The 14,224-nt window shown below is 43.8% G+C and overlaps 1 protein-coding gene across 1 annotated transcript in view; it reads right to left on the reverse strand.

The window, feature by feature from the left end:
• Window positions 1-14,224, reverse strand: part of LOC146178070 (epithelial sodium channel subunit beta-like) — a 49,968-nt gene that overhangs the window by 20,327 nt on the left and 15,417 nt on the right. Inside the window, exons 3-8 of the mRNA XM_084579694.1 lie at window positions 13,774-13,855; window positions 12,816-12,916; window positions 11,907-12,031; window positions 10,150-10,310; window positions 8,600-8,695; window positions 5,628-5,766 (exon numbers count right to left, since the gene is read on the reverse strand). Coding sequence (XP_084435820.1) covers window positions 5,628-5,766; window positions 8,600-8,695; window positions 10,150-10,310; window positions 11,907-12,031; window positions 12,816-12,916; window positions 13,774-13,855 — 704 coding nt within the window. The remainder of the gene's footprint in view (window positions 1-5,627; window positions 5,767-8,599; window positions 8,696-10,149; window positions 10,311-11,906; window positions 12,032-12,815; window positions 12,917-13,773; window positions 13,856-14,224) is intronic.

A 14,224-nucleotide genomic window follows, 5' to 3' on the forward strand; every position in this document is an offset into this window, starting at 1 on the left:
ACACAAAGCGACAGTAAATAGGCGAAACAAGATAAAAACACAGAGCTCTAAGCGGACACGTATCAGCTCAGGCGCTTCTTCTTCGTTCACCCACTAAAAAAAGTAGCCAATGCGGTGTAGTAAATATCACCGTAGTATTTTCTAATTAAAATTTCAGTAGATCTTTGGTAGCGCCGACGCATGGCGCGCACCCTGGAGCGCTCGATAGTCAGCTCGGTCGTCCACCATTGGGTCGAATTATTGAAGTCGAGAAGTTGGACGGGTTCTTGTTTGATTTCGTTTCCTAAAGTGATCGAATAGGTGTTGAAATCTTTGAAGAATTAAATCCAATGCTACCGGTGAAGTCAAGTGAGCTCTAGCAACGGCATCCATGAATCCTGATGAGGACAATGAGTTTAACAGACGTGTAGTGCCCCTGTATGTTAGTCTGCGCACGTTTGTTTGCGTAGGTGGCCCAAAATGTATTTCTATATGTTTGTGTTCTGAGAATGTTATGTTATCTGTCACTGTCCATGTGTATCCTGCCCTAACGAGTGATGGTGTAGCTAATGAGACATCTACCCAACTGTTTGTGTAACTTGTGTAAGTTGGAGGGGATGACGGATTATTGAGAATGACGAGACCGGAACCCATAGCGAAGCTGAGGAACTCCCCTCCCCGCGCATCGCAGAGTTCCGGTCCCCAAGCAGTGTGTTTAGCATTAAAGTCACCAACCAGAACTGCTGGTGTGTCCTCCGTATGTATGAGTGTTTGGCGTATATCGTCGAGTGTAGGTGTCATGGGGTAGTGTGGTGGTGCGTATGCTGAAATAAGTACGAATGATGCCGTTGCTAGTGAGCACGAAATAGATGTGACGCGTGATGAAGTGAACAATGGGAATATGTCAAAACGAGTGGTGCAAATTATGATCGCAGTTCGTGGGTTGGATGGTGCCTTGAACACTGTCCAGTTGTGCGGAATATTAGGTATATCGTTCGCTCTCGTATAAGGATCCGAAATTAACACAAAATCAAAATTTGCCTCTTTAATTCTATCAACTAATGCTGTAGTGGTATTCTTGCAGTGGTCCATGTTAGCCTGGATAATTGAGAATGCTAATTGAGATGTCATTTTAAAAATTTAGAAGCCGATTGAAAATTTGGAGTGAAATGGAGAATGAAGCTGCAAAAATGCCAATAGAATACGAGAGGGAACGAAATACCGACAGTGGCGACGCGTAGGAAAAAAAAAACTACGCGCCATGTTTTAACTGGGGTGCCATGTATTAGAGTATCTGAATTGACAGTATTGTCAAGACGCCGTCCACGTGCGTGGTTGATCAGGGTTGTGGGCGAGAGGGACGACCGAGCAATGGGAGAAGTAATCAGAAGAGCTAATTGTAGCAATATGAGAAATACTTGGAAATTAATAAAGCATAACTGTCTAACCCTCACAAACGCCTCGTTGGTTAGGATAGGATAGGAAAGACGTTTATCGCTCTAGAAAGCTCCGCTATAGGCTATAGCTCGTGGTGTCGCCCTTACAAATGCCTCGTTGGTTAGGATAGGATAGGAAAGACGTTTATTGCTCTAGAAAGGTCTTGTACTAGTAGCAAACGAGAAATAAGAGGTCCATCTTCCTTCTTCTCACAGGGTCGGTGCCCCTATTCCAGGGCTTCTCTGAGCTTCGCTGCCCGCTGGGCGTGCTGGATCAGACCTTGTTGACAACCCAGATCGCCGCTGAAGAGCCGGCTCTCCTACTGTTCCGCATTCGGATCTTTACGAAATCTATCGTTCTTATTGCATTCCCAGATGATGTGGTATAACGAAGGTTTGCTACCACACCACGGGCAGGTGTCCCGATACTGCGACGGGTAAATCTTGCTAAGTATATGCAAGTTTGGGAATGTTCCTGTCTGCAGTCTTCGCCAGTACCCTGCCTCTTGTTGATTTAGATCACGATGAGGCGGCGGATAGCGGATCCATACCCCCTTATAGTAGTTGAATGTCTGAGTACGTAGGGCCGACTCGCTCGGGTAGATCGTCTGATTGGGAGGAAGTTCGGCTAGTATACCCTCGAGCTACCTCGTTGGCTCGTTCGTTCCCCGCTATTTCGGTGTGTCCTGGCACCCAGTAGATGTTGTCTATGACTTTTGGTGGGGTCGCACAGTGGAGGAGCCAGTTGTTTGTGCGCAGAAAATAACAAATGAAAGTGTTTAAGAATGGAATCTTACATGAGATGAGAGTTGATGAAAGCATTTAAAGCGTCGAATGACTGCTGCGCAGCCACGATCGTGTTCTTCCCTCCCCGGGCGTGCGCGTCCAGCAAGATGCAAGCTTTTTCATAGTGGTTCATTTGTTGCGGCGCAGGTTATTCTGCCTTATATAGCCGAAACGAGTCATTCTCGCAAACGCTCGCAAACGCATGTTTTCGAGACCAGGCAAATTCTTTACAGCAGTCATGTATACTGCGTTCACGTGAGAGCTTGCCTGGAATGTGATGCGTATATCAAGTTATTTATATTCTCTCGGCGCTTTTTGTTTCATGCCCTTTGTGTTGTAGAGCGCCAGTCGGAGTGACATGCTAGGCGGTTCCAACTACGCTAGCGCGCAAGGCCAACGCTCTGAATTCACGGCTAGATGGCCGTCCAATGGAACGTTTTCGCGGCTACTTACAAGGGGTGGAGGAAATGAGGAGAGGCGCCGCTTAGTAGTAAAGAATTAAAGTGCCAAGCCGAGGAGAACATTTGGGTAAGTCTTGACGTGCAGACAAGCTCTGCGAATAAAAACGGTAGGCTAACGGAAGACTCAAGCAACCATGAGGATATGGTGTGTTCTCAAAGTAACTAAAAAAACCAGTGCGCGACCCGTGCTCGCCAGCATATTTGCAAGGTATTAGTCGCACAGCCAGCTATCCACAAAACGCAACGTTATTTTTACCGCTCAAGCCATCCTACTCGAAAAGTAGTGTGATGCCCCCCTCTCATGACCTTTCCTTGCTGTCAGCTCCTATTGTTAGTGCACGTTACAGAACTCAATGTTATTTAATTTGACACAGAACAATTACGTTAGGCACCCTTCATGGTCCGTGTGTCGTGTCGGGAATTGTTTTGTACTTATGGGGGAAAATTCAAATCAGTAACATATATTAGCAAAGCACAGATATTGTTGCGAGACTCATTACTCATTAGCATGAATGACCTCCAGAAACGAAAAGCGCGCGAAACGTCTCCGAAAACGTAGCTGTCACGGATAAAAAATCTATAGCAAAACATGCAATGGAGACTCGCTAGGGACATCAAACTACCTAGAAAATCACACAAGGAACGTTTAGTGTATCCGGTAACAGCTGTTCAGTTCCCAAAATACTCAACTCGCAAAGCCAGGTATCCTTCGTTGGGACAAATTTGTTGTGCAAAAGCGATGCGGTGAGATGGTCATAACGTTCTTTATCACTTTCTACACGGGACAGGAAATAGCGCAATGCCTCATTTTCTTTGCTGCATCCGAAGGCGCAACACCTGTTACCCTCGGCGGCCCAGAGCGATCACATTGGGTGTGTTTTACGCACACAGAGCAATATGAGATGAAAGTAGCCATAAAACACGCCACCCACGTGCCGCCGAAGCCCTGCGCTGACTGCGGGTCGTCTGTTTGAGCGGAGCATCCATCGCGGGCCTTGAGCACGTGATCGCAGCTGGCCAATGGGCAGCGCCGCGGCAAAGAGAAACAGCTGCGGTACTTTCAGAGTTCCAGTGACTTTAACCGCCTGTGACCGAAAGGTTCACTGAATGAGAGAACCAGCAACCAGCTCTTCGAAAGATCCGACGGCTCCGACCGCTCCGGCCGCTCCGGATCCGACGGCTCCGGTGGATCCAGCTCAGACTTTGCGGAGCCAAATGGCTAACCCACTCTTTGAAAGGAGTGGCTGCGAAACTCCGGCTCGCTCCGGTAGTTACCCATCCCTACTGCAACTGTAGAAGTGAAATTGTACTCGATATAAGCTATCCAACGATATATGACATTAAATTAAATTTTTAGTCACGATAACTAATTACGGGAATTAAGACCTACAATCACTCCTGGAAAATTATGCTCGACACAAGCTATCCAACTACATATTACTCGATGCTGTAGCGTAAAGTTCCCTTTTATCGCAGTGAACTAGATAACTGTAATTATTTATGACGCGTAATTATTTCAGTGCAATTATGCCAGACAGAAGCTATACAATGATATATCATGGTGTAACTATGGTTTGATGCTGGGCTGAATGTCAAACGGACGTAGTCCGCTGGTGCTGAATTTTTGCATTGAATAGAACTCTCGCGGTAGTATCATCTATAAAGAATGCAGCTTTTTTAGTCTGTTACATGAGTGCAATTAAATACACTCTTTCGAATAAGACGATTTTCCCACCAAGACGGTTACTCCTGCACCAAGCCACGAATCTCCAAAGCTAGCTTCTCCTTTTATACAGTCTTTGTGAGACAAAGCGCTCCTCGCAGGGGCCGGGAACGACGTGTGCTCGTGCAAGGCAGTCGCATCGCATTCAAAGAATTGCCCAGAGGTTCATGGCAGATCACATTTATAATGTCGTCATTGCTAAGTGGAAGTCACTCATCATTTATTGCATGCAATGCTAGAGTTTATTCGGGCGCCCGATAAAATAAGTCTGCTTCATAAGCGCACTTGCTGGAGGCAGAACGCGCGTGATCCCTTCGGAATAACAAACATAGCAAACTTAGGAAATAAATAGCTAACAGACAGCTTTCCTTTGAACGTTGCAAAGCAATTACACGTAGAAAAATAACTATTAGCGCCTCCTTTTCATAGGTGTGATGAAAAGTGTCATCTTGCTATTCATTCCTGTAGTCTTCAATATCTCCAAATTAAATGCATGTTAGGGTATCAATCCTAATATTCGCTCTTGGCCTTATCCAGCCATTCTGTAGTCATCTCTTACATGTTTCTACTTTTTAATATTTGAGCATTCTCTGTTTATTTAGAAACTCCAGTGCTTCTCGGATTCCCGCAGCGGCATCGTGCAAATCGAATAAAAAGTTAGTGCAAAACAGGGCTAGCGCAAGAGAGAACGGTCCTATTTCCCGCTAACTTGCTTTCATACAATATGCACCAACAAGCCCAGCAACAGGGTTTACTACAGATTCATGCACTGAGAAATGAAGGGCCTCACAAAGGAAGACAATGTGCTCTATTTCTTTTCTGTCTGTCATGCAGCAACATCACAGTAGCATCATCATCATCATCATCATCCTCATCAGTCGGACTATACCCTCTCCAGGGCGAAGGCTTCTCTCACTCTTCCAATTAGCCCGTTCCTGTGCTAGCTGCATCCACTTGACCCCTGCAAACTTGTTAACCTCATTCGCTCACCTAACTTTATGCCGCCCCCTGCTACACTTTCTTTCCCTTGGAATCCAACTTGTTACCCTGCGACCATCGGTTGCCCTCTATACGCACTACACGCCCTGTCCATGCCTATTTCTTCTTCGTGATTTCCACTAGAATGTCATTACCTCGAGCTATTTCTCTCATCGTAGCATACGTAGCATTAAATTCGCTGGAACTCTGGCTTTGTGTCCCACTGCCTCAAGGCGGGCGTTACTGGGGTAGAAAAGTACTGACGTGCAATGTCTGCGTCGCAGAAGCGCCTCTTCCCGGAGGGCTGCCTGTCCCAGTCCACCTCGTAAGGCAGCGCCACGTCGACGCGGATGCAGCGGCACATGAGCAGCGAGGCGTTGTAGGCGCACTCTTTCTCGCAGAGCTGGCAAGATGTAAAGACGAGAAGTGTGATCGAGGTGCGAAATGTCAATATTTTGTACTTTTGTACGAGTATGCGAACATGACACTGCACCAAGATAAAACTTAAAAAAAAATTGCAGAAGTTAACAACAGGTCATGGTTCATGGCGTTCAGTATTACTCCGATAACCAGACAAAAGAGCAAATTCATCACATTTTTTTCTTAAATTAGGGGAACACTTAAGCTCCATCGTTAAGGGTAGGATGGATAGTGTTCCACGCGCACACGTGTGATATTTTTACTTTTAAAATTTTTATGATAGTTTTATTTTTAACTTTTTTAGTTTTCACTTTCTTTCATTTCTTTCTCTTTTTTTCACTTTTGTGCACCGATATTTAGCATCAGCAAACATTGGATATCCATTCAGTGCAGTCTGACGCCTTTCAACGAATTTCAACTAATTATTTGATTAATTAAACTCTATTTTTAACTGTCTTCATCAAGCATTGGGTGTTAAATTTAAGCAATTTGAAACATATCAGCCCCTTTTTTTCCAATTTCTCATTTGTTTCACCTAATTATTTCATCAATACACACTCAAAAAGTATATTTAGTTACCGTCATCAATCATTGGCTTTTAATTCTGAGCATTTAGCACGTACTTTCAACCCTCTTTTTTTTTTTCAATGTTTCACCTTTTCAACTGTTTCGATTAATTAAAGACAACAGTACACTCACTTTCTTAATTAGCATCATCAAGAATTTTTCTGCCTTCTGAGCATTTTGACACCTTTGAACCCCTTTCCGATTTCTTTCATTTTTATTTTTATTTTTTCAATTAGTCAATTAATTACAGTGATTTCATTAACTCGTATTTGCCTATCACACAAATCAATAAACAATCACTTCACCTTCAAATTACCATGTCGTGATTTTTTATGCAGACCCTGATTATTTCCGACACGTGGTGCCGACTATGCCTACTGCTACGCCGACAGCTTTTCGACCGCGGAGCTTTATGAGCTATCGCCTAATATCTCACTCTATGAGACAAGCCGCAGGCATCAAAATGTTTTGAGCTTATAGTTTTTCTTTCTCCAGATTAGCTTCCTTTTAGCAACGAGAAAAGTTTTAACAACGGTCTACTTTTTGCCAGCGAAGAAGTCTCTGTGCCTATCCTCAGTGTGGATGAAGCTTCACAGAAGGCCTAACCTGCATCTACCATTGAAACCTGTCAGTGAGCGAGACCTATCGCCGCGGCTACTTTTCCTGCGCAAAAGACGGCAGTGAAAGCTATAGGCGTAAAACAGATTTCTTCCGACGGAAAAGCCAGTTCGGTGCGTCCAGCCAGCAGAAGTCCATAAGAAAATTGGTTGCACTCGTACCCTTTCATTAAGAGGTTTAGCACTGAACGATCTACGATCCCTTGCCATGATCTGCAACCGCGAATTCCACTCCGCATGGGCAGATAACCTTGACGGCGCCAGATGGCGCCACAAGCTAGACGTCGGAAGACACATCTGACGCGTCGGGACCACTCAGCGCGTACGCAACGGCGGTGCGCAGTAGCGAGTCACGATGACGAATCGCGGATCACGCTATGCTAAATCTCTGTATTAACCCGTACAAACCACCTCGAAGGCGCCCAAAATTGCAGTGCGAGTTTGGCGCCAAACTCCCTGGTGGGAGTACGCAATTTGAAAGGCTCCGCTAAAACTCTGTGTGGACCCATTTCAGTGCCACACTTTCTATTTCATGAAAAAAAAAATGTGATATATCCTCCTGAGACCCGGCTATGGGGATTTGTCCAATATATTGGACACTAAGTAATCAGACAGTACTCCTATGCCAAGGCATTCATCCTCATAAAACCCTGCAGTCCAATATATTGGACACCTGCTAGCGCCATCTATGCAACATAGATGAAAACGCATTGTTCAAATTCCCGTAAAACTTTTCAAAAGGGCGACATTCAGCGGCGCGGCGTTTGATGGCGCCTGTCGGCGAAGTAAGTCCTTTTTCTCGTATTTCTACCTGCTTTCAAAGCATATCTTTGATTTTATATTAAAGGTAATACAACAACGAATGTGCAGAATAAGAAATTTAAACTGTTCAAGCGCTTACTTTTATTCATGCGTCCTTTGATTTCGCGTGTCCACTGCGTTGGACGCTGGGACTCAACCCGGTCATTTTGACCGCGCTTTTGCCACGGCCTTGTTATGAATAGCAGACGAGTATTGTTGCTATTTAGCGGCTTGCGGACAAAATCGCCTCTATTTGTTGTGTAGCAGACCGGCCTCGCATGTCTGATGAGACAGCTGACGCAAGTTTATAATTTTATAATTTATAATTTTAATTAAAAATTAAAATTTAAAAATTATAGCATCATAAATTATAAATTTAAAATTTTATAATTTTGTAATATAAAACAATGTTCTTTTGCACCAAATGCCCGCTCTTCTTCTGCATTACAAAGGACAGAAGATGTTTTGAAATTGCCCACAGAAAGTAAAGAAGCAAGCTAGTTTTTTTTTTTTTTTGAGCAGACGAAGGCTCGCTTTTACGTTCTTTTTCACCATTTTACCTTAGAAGTTAATAAAAAAAATTGCACACGAGTTTGAGAGCATTATTTGCGCCATGTAAATACATATGCGTTTGGTGAAAAAAGAACGGGTAGAATCCCAGTGTCCAATATATTGGACATCGCACTGAGCCAATACTATCAGGGCTATTCAAAAAACGTTTAACACTTTTCACCTTCATAACCATACTGACTTATTCTGAAAGTTAAAGAAAAATCTGTGCACCCAATGCATTCCGGGTCTCAGGAGGATATAATCAGCGGGTCAACTTACTGGTTTAGTCATCTTCATGACATACTGCTCCCGACGCACAAACGGATAGTTAACGCACTTCGTCCAGTAGGGCTTTGGTAATCGCTTGGTGATCATCTGCAGGCGATCAGAAAAAAAAAAGAGGCAATTCAGTTACTGAATTTTTTTTTATCCCCCAAAGGTACACTCACTTTATAAAGCGCTAGCTGAATTTCGGTTTGTCGAGTATTGTTTTAGCGTGGTTTTATATTTCTCCTCAAGGACCTTTTCGCATTTCGCTCCCATCGAAGCAGGTTACTTCATCACAATCATAATTCATCGCGGCTGGTGCCGCATTTGTTTTCGATTTCACAGTTTCACTCATATCTGGCTGTAGCGATCACTCTTCATATTTCCATGCATCGGAATAGAATAAAATATCGCTCTCGTGCAAGTAGAAAAGAATTCGTGCACTAATACAAAAAATAAATCAGTAAAGTGTTTCTAACCCAGTATTTGTGGGGCTCAGACACTCTTTAAACTATCTTGCCATTGCGCAAAAAAAAAAAAAGAGAGATCGCGGGCTATCAATGAGAAACAGGCAGATTATGAAGCACGATTCCTACGACTGTGTTTGTTAAAACTGAGCGTCAGCGCGCCAGTGCTCCTCCCAGGAACCAGCGCCCGACTACGTCATCTGCCAGCTGCAAGATGCATGCTCGTAATTTTCAAGGCTGCAAAGGCATCAAACCAGGAGTGCAATGGTTTCAGTATGTTAAATTATCATGTAACCCTTCCATGGAAAAACGGCTGCCCGAATTGGCACCTCCTTCCAACGCGACCATGCCAACTGGTCTCGTGACGTCAAACTACCCGCAGACCAATCATTGGCCGGACATCCCACTTGTCAACTGCCAGAGGCATGGTAGTAATGTTTAAGGCTGCAAGGCGAAGATGACAACGCCGCGTAACTTTTTCCGATATGGGCGTACTAACGCACATCTTTTGAAAAGAGACGTCCTGAAATGCAAGTTGTTTTAATTTAAATAACGAAGTTTTGTTAGTTATTTTCAAACACCGATTCGTTACTGTGGTTGCACTCATACGTGTGGCTACAAGCCATATCGGTCTGCTTCCTCCTCTGTCGTAAGAAGCTCCGAAAATTCACAGCGTCCTTGAATGATCAAGTAGGCTACCTGCGTAATTGGACTTGTGGATAACAGGTTCAAGAGAGTAACCAGAATTGGAGGATCGAAACGTACCGCTAGAACTGTGTGTTAGCGCGATCCTTATTGACACTTTCGTCTTAATCGAGGAGCTTTTATGGGCCTAATAAAAGACACTCAGATGTCATGGCTGGTACACGATATACGGGTAGCTACAACGGTGGTAGTTAACTTGCTGCACAACAGCTAGTGACCTTTCGATAAAAACTGCCAAATCGTTAGTCAGTGTCGTGTCCAGACCCCTTCTGTCTTCCTTTCGTCTGTATGTCAACCCATTTTGTTAACGGCCATCGTGCCGCTACTTTACGTTAAAACTTCGTCAGTTGTCTTAAGCGACGCTCGAGAGCGTCATAATCAGTAGTTCACCTGTCTGAGGGTGAAGATGTAGTTGTGGCCTGCTCGCAGGGGAATGCCATCCACCTCGGGGTCCGGGATGACCTCGGGATCGTGAAAAACGATCTGGGCACCCGGCCACAAGTCCGAACGGGGATACTCCTGCTGCTCCAGGAACAACAGCAAGCTCAGGTCTGCATCGGAGCATAAGTAAAGATATATATATATATATATATATATATATATATATATATATATATATATATATATATATATATATATATATATATATATATATATACAAGTGAAAAATTGCTTCATTCATACTGTTTCCAAGTTTATTTGTAGTCGACGTTTCGGCAGGAGCCCTGCTTTGAGAAAGGCAGGGCTCCTGCCGAAACGTCGACTACAAATAAACTTGGAAACAGTATGAAGCAATTTTTCACTTGTATGTAACCTCTAGCAACCAAGTACGTCTATTTACTTATGCTATATATATATATATATATATATATATATATATATATATATATATATATATATATATATATATATATATATATATATATATATATAGTTTAAAGAGTACCACAGGGGTCTTCCTTCAACACACACACACACACAATCTCACTCATATTTTTCTTATTTCGAGAGCTTTCTCAAATGTTGGAAGAAAAAGCGGCACCGTCGGAGGTGTGAGGTAGAAAAAACAGGATTGCATGCTTCCAAACCTCCTCAACAATTTGATGAAACTCAGTTGGCCCCAAACTGTATATTAAAGATTTTGTATAAGTCATCTTAGTTCATCAAATAATTCAGCTTAACGCAAGAATACTTTGATGGGCGAAACATGATAAATCTCTCACTACCACGCTAATAAGCATTCTTAGACGCATACAACTAAATACACTCCTTACTACTGCCCGATCATTTCTATATCAAATAATACATTCCCCAGCATGCCCACATTGTTCTGAACACGATGCAAACATAGAACATTGCACGTTTTCATGCCATCGTCGCAATTCAATTCCCACACTTTCCACGCCCTCTTCCCCCGACGTGGCAGGCTTGGTAGCCTCTGACCAGCTGAAAGATCAGTTGGCCTTGGTGACCCTAGCCAGTACATTCTTGACGCTTAGTAATGCGTTAAATAAAGTTGTTGCCTCCTCTCCCCCTCCTGACGACAGACGATATACCGCTAGTTTCACCAAGCTTCACTGTGCCGCATTTTTTTTTTTTTTCACCCATTGGTTCAAGTTACGTGAAACAACTCTATATCGCTTTTTGTGGCTGCCTCAAGCAACGCCACGCGTGCGCCTCTGCCGAACTTGAGCGTGTGAGAAAGGAGGCAACGCGCGGTATTGCTCGAATTATGAATTTGCGTTTGCTGTGATTATGCTTTACTACTATTTATTGTCCGCAATTCTCCATTCATTTTACCATACGTCCGTTCCGTGAATTGTTTTTACAATATATATTGAGCGCGTTGTAGTTGTTATGTGCCCTGATTAGCAGTATACCGCCCCTCCTAGCGACTTCTTCCGTTATTTGAAGAATAAACAAATGCCGTCACCATGTTCACCCTCTTTTGATGAAAGTAGAAGAATAAAGGAATAAATTGAATTATACGAAACAGGATTATTAAAATATGCCGCTCCTGCTAGCGGTGCAGGACATCAGCGCGGCTTAGGTTTGGCTTTTTTTTCTCTCAGCTGCACTATATGAGGGACTGAATATGTTTGCAGCGCCTTTTGCTGGACCTAGTCATGAACGGATAAAATACGCACCAATCTGACGTGCGATTTCGGCCTCCTTGGTACCGGAGCCGGTCCACTCCACATTGTAGGAGTAGCAGTTGCTGTACTTCAGGTGAAAGAACTCATCGCGAAAGCCTTGGTCGTCGGCCACTTCACTGAAGAAGAAAGAGTGAAAAGAGTCAATCAATCAGTCACTCTATCGATCAATCAACCAATAAACTAATAAACAAAAGAATATTTAGTTACTGACAGTGTTCGATAAATTACATGAACAAAACTAGGAAAAAATGCACCTTCATTTTTTTTCTTTTTACGCTAATCGCAGATACACTTGTTTCGCTTTCTGTGCTCCTAAGGAACGATTTGAACTTTGTTACGGCTGCATTTATCCTAACGCCGAGCAATGGTCCTCGAAATCTTTTTTTCTCAGGGACAGGCGAGAGTAGTCGTTAGCGCCGAGCAATTGTTTTTGAGCATGGTTTCTTGCATTCTGGTGTCGAAGCGTTCTGAGGGCTACGAAGACACTTCATAGGGGCCAAGGTGGAAGAAGCTTTACTACTGCATGTCATTTATGAATATAAACTATTCATTCCGTGATCAATCTTTAAATATCCGTGATGCACAAAATGCAGATGCATTCCCAATTCACAAATTTAACATATTGGTGTGTGCAGAGACAAGCATCTTAACTGTGAATCTCTATTAATGAGCCCGAGCACTCAAACGCACAGCTGGTGACTCGTCCTGTGCACCGACTGCATTTTTGCAGTGGTCACCTTGATTTACGACTGTTTCATAAAAAACCTGCCTCCATCTTTTGAAACGAACTGACGTGCTACCGAGACAGGCAGTTCCCGAAGGTGCACTGTCTCTGTTTGACCTGTCCCTGTGCCTTTGATGTTCCAAGGTTGACCGAAACGAACAACGAACATCACTCACACGCTGCCGTTGACCACCTTGGACGTCTCAAAGATCATGGTGTTCTTCTGATGTCCCAGTTCTGCCTTGATGGTCTTGTTCATGGTTCGAAGTACGGAGTCCTGCGACCAATGACATCCATGCATCATGATCGGTACGCGGGGCATAGCGTCCTAAAGCTACGCAAATAATCGCCTGTGCGCACACTGACATCGCACAACTGAAGTGGTAAAAGGCAAACGAGAGGAGTTTAGTTAAAGTTAAAAATGAATACAAAGCGCGCTTGATTTTCGCTGGTATGCGTACTGTTTGCGTACTTCACACATATATGTCGTAATAAGATCAATATTCCCGTACACTTTCCTGTTCTATAGATTAACGAGGGCTACCGTTCTGGCCGTCTTAATATCCCAGCGAGCGTAAGCGGGTTCTTATACGGCGCTCACTGCTTGATCATACGGCACTTTGGTGATAACAGGGTGTTCTATGTTCACCGCTGTGGACAAAGTAGGCGCTTGTGAGCGCTCTCAAGTTTGGGCTACGCGTACGTACACTAAGTTTGAGAGCTTGGTAGAGCGCCGCGCACGAAATGCGGAGGTTGTGGATTCGTAACTCACAATCGAATGGGGTTGTCTTCTACTTTCTCAGCAATTATCTCTCTGACAACGACCATTATTTCCAACTGGCCAACACTACCCATAAAAAAAAAACGAAATCCTGCCTTATATGCTCGCCTTTGTTTTAGTGACTGTTGGCTTCCTTTGTATACGTCACTACGAGCCCCTTCCCTACATTTACCTACTTACTCGAACACCGAGGCGCGTCAGCCCAGGTCAAGGACTAAAAAGCATCGTTTCGCCTTGCCCTTTTTGGGGAACATGCCCCGAACGACTCGAAGATGTTGGAGAGGCTGCGCCACTTCTTTGCGTCAGTGCGTTCGAAAGCTCTGCGCCAGGCTTAAGGCTTCATGTACACATACCAGGTTGTCAGTGAATGTCTTGTCATTAGTCTGCACGCAGTTGGTGATTCCTCGGAGCTTGCAAAGCTGCGACAGTCGGACCCTGCACAAAAGTGACGGGGAATTTGTCGGTCCAAATTACAGCAGTGCATGCAGGAACAAAGAAAATAAAACTAATCTCTCGGCGCTTGGCCAAAGTTCGTGAAAACAAGTGGAAAATATAGTTTGCCCCGCAGTCACACGCAAAGGACAATGGCGCTCAAAAGAAGGTGTCCACAAAATTTTCCGGAAAGTGGAAACCATTAAAGACCAGAATATTTTTGCTCTCTAAAGGCCGCAAAAGGCACTGAGAGACTGATTATTTTCGTCACACGAAAGCACTCAATATACTATTCAGGTCGCAGCTCTATGCTTAAGATTGCAAAAAAAAAAAAATTAACGTTTGTTCCAATTTTGCGTTCCGGAACCTTTT

The sequence above is a fragment of the Amblyomma maculatum genome, chromosome 9, assembly GCF_055883805.1.
Source record: "Amblyomma maculatum isolate TAMU_Amacu chromosome 9, ASM5588380v1, whole genome shotgun sequence".
Classification (NCBI taxonomy): Eukaryota; Metazoa; Arthropoda; class Arachnida; order Ixodida; family Ixodidae; genus Amblyomma; species Amblyomma maculatum.